Genomic DNA, 9,794 nt, shown 5'->3' with positions numbered 1-9,794 from the left:
CATGATGGTCGTGTCCCAGTACGTGAGGCTGAGTGGTCGGTTATGAGGGTAGTAACCTCACCATGATGGTTGTGTCCCAGTACGTGAGGCTGAGTGGTCGGTTATGAGGGTAGTAACCTCACCATGATGGTTGTGTCCCAGTACGTGAGGCTGAGTGGTCGGTTATGAGGGTAGTAACCTCACCATGATGGTCGTGTCCCAGTACGTGAGGCTGAGTGGTCGGTTATGAGGGTAGTAAACTCACCATGATGGTTGTGTCCCAGTACGTGAGGCTGAGTGGTCGGTTATGAGGGCAGTAAACTCACCATGATGGTTGTGTCCCAGTACGTGAGGCTGAGTGGTCGGTTATGAGGGCAGTAACCTCACCATGATGGTTGTGTCCCAGTACGTGAGGCTGAGTGGTCGGTTATGAGGGTAGTAACCTCACCATGATGGTTGTGTCCCAGTACGTGAGGCTGAGTGGTCGGTTATCAGGGTAGTAACCTCACCATGATGGTTGTGTCCCAGTACGTGAGGCTGAGTGGTCGGTTATGAGGGTAGTAAACTCACCATGATGGTTGTCTCCCAGTACGTGAGGCTGAGTGGTCGGTTATGAGGGTAGTAAACTCACCATGATGGTTGTGTCCCAGTACGTGAGGCTGAGTGGTCGGTTATGAGGGTAGTAACCTCACCATGATGGTTGTGTCCCAGTACGTGAGGCTGAGTGGTCGGTTATGAGGGTAGTAACCTCACCATGATGGTTGTGTCCCAGTACGTGAGGCTGAGTGGTCGGTTATGAGGGTAGTAACCTCACCATGATGGTTGTGTCCCAGTACGTGAGGCTGAGTGGTCGGTTATGAGGGCAGTAAACTCACCATGATGGTTGTGTCCCAGTACGTGAGGCTGAGTGGTCGGTTATGAGGGCAGTAACCTCACCATGATGGTTGTGTCCCAGTACGTGAGGCTGAGTGGTCGGATATGAGGGCAGTAAACTCACCATGATGGTTGCTGTGGCTGTGCCATGTTCCCCTCCTCCCCAACACTCCCCGATGTTGGGACACCTGGCCTCCTCACACACCTGAACACACACACACACACACACACACACACACACACACACACACACACACACACACACAGGGCAGCAGCATGAAGACACTACAACCAAATATACTTCAATAGGTTCTCTAGTTTGCATGACACACACACACACACACACACACACACACACACACACACACCCTAACTCACAGTGTGTAGGTTGACACACACACACACAACAACTCACAGTGTGTAGGTTGACTGACACACACACACACACAACAACTCACAGTGTGCAGGTTCACACACACACACACACACACACACACACACACACACACACACACACACCTAACTCACAGTGTGTAGGTTGACACACACACACACACCCTAACTCACCCTAACTCACAGTGTGTAGGTTGACACACACACACTACACACAGATACACACCCTAACTCACAGTGTGTAGGTTGACACACACACACACCCCCCCTAACTCACAGTGTGTAGGTTGACACACACACACACACACACACACACCCTAACTCACAGTGTGTAGGTTGACACACACACACACACACACACACACACACACACACACACACACACACACACCCCCCCCCCCCACCCCCCCCAACTCAGTGTGTAGGTTGACACACACACACCCCCCCCCCCACCCCCCCCTAACTCACAGTGTGTAGGTTGACACACACACACACACACACACACACACACACACCTAACTCACAGTGTGTAGGTTGACACACACACACACACCCCCCCCCCCCCCCCAACTCACAGTGTGTAGGTTGACACACACACACACACACACACACACCCCCCCCCCCTAACTCACAGTGTGTAGGTTGAGGTCTCTCAGTGTGTTCTTCAGCTTGTTGTAGTTCCTGCCAATAGGAATCTCTGTTTTCAGCCAGGGGGGAAGTCTCAGCCTATCACAGCGATCACAGAGAGGTTGGTTAGTGGATGGACATGTGTTCAACAGGACTCTGACTTTTATGTTACTGGCTTTTACGGCTGCAATATTTCTGGAAGCGTTTCCCCCAAAATATTCCCAGGTTTTATAGAAATCACACTTGGAAGATTCCTGGAATCAGGAAGGGGATTGAGCAGGACATCTGGAGTCCGACAAAAAACCAGGATTTCTGGGAAACCTGGGAATGTTAGGGATCATTTTGCAACCCTGTGTTCAATCAGACAGTACAGTCACAGATGAAGAGAGGAGGAGGAGACCAGACAGTACAGTCACAGATGAAGAGAGGAGAGAGACCAGACAGTACAGTCACAGACGAAGAGAGGAGGAGACCAGACAGTACAGTCACAGATGAAGAGGAGGAGACCAGACAGTACAGTCACAGACGAAGAGAGGAGGAGGAGACCAGACGGTACAGTCACAGACGAAGAGAGGAGACCAGACAGTACAGTCACAGACGAAGAGAGGAGGAGGAGACCAGACAGTACAGTCACAGACGAAGAGAGGAGGAGGAGACCAGACAGTACAGTCACAGACGAAGAGGAGGAGACCAGACAGTACAGTCACAGACGAAGAGAGGAGGAGACCAGACAGTACAGTCACAGACGAAGAGGAGACCAGACAGTACAGTCACAGACGAAGAGAGGAGACCAGACAGTACAGTCACAGACGAAGAGAGGAGGAGACCAGACAGTACAGTCACAGACGAAGAGAGGAGACCAGACAGTACAGTCACAGACGAAGAGAGGAGACCAGACAGTACAGTCACAGACGAAGAGAGGAGGAGACCAGACAGTACAGTCACAGACGAAGAGAGGAGGAGACCAGACAGTACAGTCACAGACGAAGAGAGGAGGAGGACCAGACAGTACAGTCACAGACGAAGAGAGGAGGAGACCAGACAGTACAGTCACAGACGAAGAGAGGAGGAGGACCAGACAGTACAGTCACAGACGAAGAGAGGAGGAGACCAGACAGTACAGTCACAGATGAGAGGAGACCGCGACGCCGACGGAGGGAGACCAGACAGTACAGTCACAGACGAAGAGAGGAGACCAGACAGTACAGTCACAGACGAAGAGAGGAGGAGACCAGACAGTACAGTCACAGACGAAGAGAGGAGGAGACCAGACAGTACAGTCACAGACGAAGAGAGGAGGAGACCAGACAGTACAGTCACAGACGAAGAGAGGAGGAGACCAGACAGTACAGTCACAGACGAAGAGAGGAGGAGACCAGACAGTACAGTCACAGACGAAGAGAGGAGGAGACCAGACAGTACAGTCACAGACGAAGAGAGGAGGAGACCAGACAGTACAGTCACAGACGAAGAGAGGAGGAGGACCAGACAGTACAGTCACAGACGAAGAGAGGAGGAGACCAGACAGTACAGTCACAGACGAAGAGAGGAGACCAGACAGTACAGTCACAGACGAAGAGAGGAGACCAGACAGTACAGTCACAGACGAAGAGAGGAGACCAGACAGTACAGTCACAGACGAAGAGAGGAGACCAGACAGTACAGTCACAGACGAAGAGAGGAGGAGACCAGACAGTACAGTCACAGACGAAGAGAGGAGACCAGACAGTACAGTCACAGACGAAGAGAGGAGGAGGAGACCAGACAGTACAGTCACAGACGAAGAGAGGAGGACCAGACAGTACAGTCACAGACGAAGAGGAGGAGACCAGACAGTACAGTCACAGACGAAGAGGAGGAGACCAGACAGTACAGTCACAGACGAAGAGAGGAGGAGGAGGAGACCAGACAGTACAGTCACAGACGAAGAGAGGAGGAGACCAGACAGTACAGTCACAGACGAAGAGAGGAGGAGGAGACCAGACAGTACAGTCACAGACGAAGAGAGGAGACCAGACAGTACAGTCACAGATGAAGAGAGGAGGAGGAGACCAGACAGTACAGTCACAGACGAAGAGAGGAGGAGACCAGACAGTACAGTCACAGACGAAGAGGAGGAGACCAGACAGTACAGTCACAGACGAAGAGAGGAGACCAGACAGTACAGTCACAGACGAAGAGAGGAGACCAGACAGTACAGTCACAGACGAAGAGGAGGAGACCAGACAGTACAGTCACAGACGAAGAGGAGGAGACCAGACAGTACAGTCACAGACGAAGAGAGGAGACCAGACAGTACAGTCACAGACGAAGAGAGGAGACCAGACAGTACAGTCACAGACGAAGAGAGGAGACCAGACAGTACAGTCACAGACGAAGAGAGGAGGAGACCAGACAGTACAGTCACAGACGAAGAGAGGAGGAGCCAGACAGTACAGTCACAGACGAAGAGAGGAGGAGGACCAGACAGTACAGTCACAGACGAAGAGAGGAGGAGACCAGACAGTACAGTCACAGACGAAGAGAGGAGGAGGACCAGACAGTACAGTCACAGACGAAGAGAGGAGGAGACCAGACAGTACAGTCACAGACGAAGAGAGGAGGAGACCAGACAGTACAGTCACAGACGAAGAGAGGAGGAGACCAGACAGTACAGTCACAGACGAAGAGAGGAGACCAGACAGTACAGTCACAGACGAAGAGAGGAGGAGACCAGACAGTACAGTCACAGACGAAGAGGAGGAGACCAGACAGTACAGTCACAGACGAAGAGAGGGAGACAGTACAGTCACAGACGAAGAGAGGCAGACAGTACAGTCACAGACGAAGAGAGGAGACCAGACAGTACAGTCACAGAGGAAGAGAGGAGGAGACCAGACAGTACAGTCACAGACGAAGAGAGGAGAGCCAGACAGTACAGTCACAGACGAAGAGAGGAGACAGTACAGTCACAGACGAAGAGAGGAGACAGTACAGGAGGAGACCAGACAGTACAGTCACAGACGAAGAGAGGAGGAGGAGACCAGACAGTACAGTCACAGACGAAGAGAGGAGGAGACCAGACAGTACAGTCACAGACGAAGAGAGGAGACCAGACAGTACAGTCACAGACGAAGAGAGGAGGAGACCAGACAGTACAGTCACAGACGAAGAGAGGAGGAGACCAGACAGTACAGTCACAGATGAAGAGAGGAGGAGGAGACCAGACAGTACAGTCACAGAGTCACACTCTGAACCAGGTGAGGTGCTGTCAGACAGCTGATTGGCTACATAATGACCGTGCTGTCAGACAGCTGATTGGCTACATAATGACCGTGCTGTCAGACAGCTGATTGGCTACATAATGACCGTGCTGTCAGACAGCTGATTGGCTACATAATGAAGGCAGTCACACATTTAGAAAGATACTTATTCAATCATACTTAACCTGATTAGCATACTTAACCTGGTTAGCATACTTAACCTGGTTAGCATACTTAACCTGGTTAGCATACTTAACCTGGTTAGAACCATTTCAAGTTAGTAGGAGGACTGGTAAACAAACAAACTACAATTTTTATTAGCACAATTAGTTTGAGTGACTTTGCTAGCTAACTAGGTAATTACTAGGCTAAGCTGGTCTTTTCAGTTCGCTGCAGCTAACGACTGGAACGAGCTGCAACAAACACTCAAACTGGACAGTTTTATCTCCATCTCTTCATTCAAAGACTCAAATCATGGACTCTCTTACTGACAGTTGTGGCTGCTTTGTGTGATGTATTGTTGTCTCTACCTTCTTGACCTTTGTGCTGTTGTCTGTGGCCCGATAATGTTTGTACCATGTTTTGTTCTGCTACCATGTTGTTGTCATGTTGTGTTGCTACCATGTTGTCATGTTGTGTTGCTACCATGTTGTGTTGCTACCATGTTGTGTTGCTACCATGCTGTGTTGTCATGTTGTGTTGCTACCATGTTGTGTTTCTACCATGTTGTGTTGCTACCATGCTGTGTTGTCATGTTGTGTTGCTACCATGCTGTATTGTCATGTTGTGTTGCTACCATGCTGTGTTGTCATGTTGTGTTGCTACCATGCTGTGTTGTCATGTTGTGTTGCTACCATGCTGTGTTGTCATGTTGTGTTGCTACCATGCTGTGTTGTCATGTTGTGTTGCTACCATGCTGTGTTGTCATGTTGTGTTGCTACCATGCTGTGTTGTCATGTTGTATTGCTACCATGCTGTGTTGTCATGTTGTGTTGCTACCATGCTGTGTTGTCATGTTGTATTGCTACCATGCTGTGTTGTTGTCTTTAGGTCTCTCTTTATGTTGTGTTGTGTTGTGTTGTGCTACCATGCTGTGTTGTCATGTTGTGTTGCTACCATGCTGTGTTGTCATGTTGTATTGCTACCATGCTGTGTTGTCATGTTGTGCTGCTACCATGCTGTGTTGTCATGTTGTGTTGCTACCATGTTGTGTTGTCATGTTGTGTTGCTACCTTGCTGTGTTGTTGTCTTAGGTCTCTCTTTATGTTGTGTTGTGTTGTGTTGCTACCGTCATGTGTTGCTGCCATGCTGTGTTGTCATGTTGTGTTGCTACCATGCTGTGTTGTCATGTGTTGCTGCCATGCTGTGTTGTCATGTTGTGTTTCTACCATGCTGTGTTGCTACCATGCTGTGTTGTCATGTTGTGTTACTACCATGCTGTGTTGTCATGTTGTGTTACTACCATGCTGTGTTGTCATGTGTTGCTGCCATGCTGTGTTGTCATGTTGTGTTGCTACCATGCTGTGTTGTCATGTTGTGTTGCTACCTTGCTGTGTTGTTGTCTTAGGTCTCTCTTTATGTTGTGTTGTGTTGTGTTGCTACCATGCTGTGTTGTTGTGTTGCTACCTTGCTGTGTTGTTGTCTTAGGTCTCTCTTTATGTTGTGTTGTGTTGTGTTGCTACCATGCTGTGTTGTCATGTTGTGTTGCTACCTTGCTGTGTTGTTGTGTTGCTACCTTGCTGTGTTGTTGTCTTAGGTCTCTCTTTATGTTGTGTTGTGTTGCTACCATGCTGTGTTGTCATGTTGTGTTGCTACCTTGCTGTGTTGTTGTCTTAGGTCTCTCTTTATGTTGTGTTGTGTTGTGTTGCTACCATGCTGTGTTGTCATGTTGTGTTGCTACCTTGCTGTGTTGTTGTGTTGCTACCTTGCTGTGTTGTTGTCTTAGGTCTCTCTTTATGTTGTGTTGTGTTGCTACCATGCTGTGTTGTCATGTTGTGTTGCTACCTTGCTGTGTTGTTGTCTTAGGTCTCTCTTTATGTTGTGTTGTGTTGCTACCATGCTGTGTTGTCATGTTGTGTTGCTACCTTGCTGTGTTGTTGTCTTAGGTCTCTCTTTATGTTGTGTTGTGTTGTGTTGCTACCATGCTGTGTTGTCATGTTGTGTTGCTACCTTGCTGTGTTGTTGTGTTGCTACCTTGCTGTGTTGTTGTCTTAGGTCTCTCTTTATGTTGTGTTGTGTTGCTACCATGCTGTGTTGTCATGTTGTGTTGCTACCTTGCTGTGTTGTTGTCTTAGGTCTCTCTTTATGTTGTGTTGTGTTGCTACCATGCTGTGTTGTCATGTTGTGTTGTTACCATGCTGTGTTGTTGTCTTTAGGTCTCTCTTTATGTTGTGTTGCTACCATGCTGTGTTGTCATGTTGTGTTTCTACCTTGCTGTGTTGTGTTGTGTTGTTACCATGCTGTGTTGTTGTCTTAGGTCTCTCTTTATGTTGTGTTGTGTTGCTACCATGCTGTGTTGTTGTCTTTAGGTCTCTCTTTATGTTGTGTTGTGTTGTCTCTCTTTATGTTGTGTTGTGTTGTCTCTCTTTATGTTGTGTTGTGTTGTGTTGTGTTGTGTTGTGGTGTGTTGTGTTGTGGTGTGTTGTGTTGTGTTGTGTTGTGTTGTGTTGTGGTGTGTTGTGTTGTGTTGTGTTGTGTTGTGTTGTCTCTCTTGTCATGATGTGTGTTTTGTCCTATAATTATTATTTTTAATCCCAGGCCCCGTATTCTTAACTGACTTGCCTAGTTAAATAAAGGTTTACATTAAAATAAACTGTATATAGGGAATAGTAGTGCACTATACTGTATATATGGAATAGGGTGCCTAGGTAGTGCACTATACTGTATATAGGGAATAGGGTGCCTAGATAGTGCACTATACTGTATATAGGGAATAGGGTGCCTAGGTAGTGCACTATACTGTATATAGGGAATAGGGTGCCTAGGTAGTGCACTATACTGTATATGTGGAATAGGGTGCCTAGGTAGTGCACTATACTGTATATAGGGAATAGGGTGCCTAAGCAGTGCACTATACTGTATATAGGGAATAGGGTGCCTAGGTAGTGCACTATACTGTATATAGGGAATAGGGTGCCTAGGTAGTGCACTATACTGTATATGTGGAATAGGGTGCCTAGGTAGTGCACTATACTGTATATAGGGAATAGGGTGCCTAGGTAGTGCACTATACTGTATATAGGGAATAGGGTACCTAAGCAGTGCACTATACTGTATATAGGGAATAGGGTGCCTAGGTAGTGCACTATACTGTATATAGGGAATAGGGTGCCTAGGTAGTGCACTATACTGTATATGTGGAATAGGGTGCCTAGGTAGTGCACTATACTGTATATAGGGAATAGGGTGCCTAAGCAGTGCACTATACTGTATATAGGGAATAGGGTGCCTAGGTAGTGCACTATACTGTATATAGGGTGCCTAAGCAGTGCACTATATTGTATATAGGGAATAGGGTGCCTAGGTAGTGCACTATACTGTATATAGGGAATAGGGTGCCTAGGTAGTGCACTATACTGTATATAGGGAATAGGGTGCCTAGGTAGTGCACTATACTGTATATAGGGAATAGGGTACCTAGGTAGTGCACTATACTGTATATAGGGAATAGGGTGCCTAAGCAGTGCACTATACTGTATATAGGGAATAGGGTGCCTAGGTAGTGCACTATACTGTATATAGGGAATAGGGTGCCTAGGTAGTGCACTATACTGAGTGCCTAAGTAGTGCAAACAAATGTCTTTAGATTCACACACAGGTCCTGTACCATGTGACACCTTATTCCCTTATATCTTGACTAGAGCCACATGGGACCAGAGTCAAACGTAGTGCACTACATAGGGAATAGAGTACCGTTTAGGAAGCATGATATATATATAAGGAACCTGTATTCCCTCCCACCTCTCTCCCTTCTGTCTCTTCAGGTTACCCCTGTACTCTTCCCAATTGTTCTTCTCAGACAGCTCTCCGGATATAAAGTCCTGGAGGTCGGGCCCGTCATGGACCAGCTCCTTCTTGCGGTCTTTCTGTGCCTGTACCTGGGATGACCTGACCGCTGTGGTCAGTCCGCTGGCGGAGTACACCTACCCACGGACCGGATAGGAATTATCCACAATGAGGACAGTTGTTGTTAAATGCTTCCAACAAAATAAGATGTAGCATGTCAACATCAACAACAACAACAACAACAACAAAATGTGTGATATCAAGAACAAGATAAGGATTCATATTAACATTAGTTGTTAGTATGAATCTTAGCTAGTATGCTAACTCGTATTAGCTAACTAAGTAACCCAAGGCCAGCGGCCAATCAGTTAGTTATGTTAGCATTAGCCATACTTAGCTAGCTAGTATAAACATTGTAAAAAACAAAGAGACATTTCAGTGATATCGTTGCAGTCCGGTCAAGTAGATGTACTTACACGTGTGTTGCATTTGGGACTCAACCACCGGTTGTTGTTGGAGAAACGACCCGCAATAAAACAACTTTGCTTGACCAAAGCCATGACATTACCTAACTAACGTCTGCTAGACGTCTGTCATTGACAAAAACATTTCTCTGGGTGCGAGTACTTAGGCCTGGCATTAAAAAAAATAAATAATTATAATTATAATAATTTT

General features: G+C 47.3%; 1 protein-coding gene across 1 annotated transcript in view; it reads right to left on the bottom strand.

Moving 5' to 3' along the window:
- Positions 1–9,762, bottom strand: part of LOC106595969 (lipoyl synthase, mitochondrial) — a 19,839-nt gene extending 10,077 nt beyond the window's left edge. The window contains exons 1-4 of the mRNA XM_082978712.1: positions 9,596–9,762; positions 9,075–9,256; positions 1,878–1,971; positions 977–1,057 (exon numbers count right to left, since the gene is read on the bottom strand). Of these exons, the coding sequence (XP_082834838.1) occupies positions 977–1,057; positions 1,878–1,971; positions 9,075–9,256; positions 9,596–9,679 (441 nt within the window). The 5' untranslated portion in view covers positions 9,680–9,762. The remainder of the gene's footprint in view (positions 1–976; positions 1,058–1,877; positions 1,972–9,074; positions 9,257–9,595) is intronic.
- Between the last annotated feature and the right edge of the window lie 32 nt (positions 9,763–9,794).

Source organism: Salmo salar, chromosome 08 (assembly GCF_965601325.2).
Source record: "Salmo salar chromosome 08, fSalSal1, whole genome shotgun sequence".
Taxonomy (NCBI): domain Eukaryota; kingdom Metazoa; phylum Chordata; class Actinopteri; order Salmoniformes; family Salmonidae; genus Salmo; species Salmo salar.
This window is presented reverse-complemented; position numbering and strand designations above follow the sequence as displayed.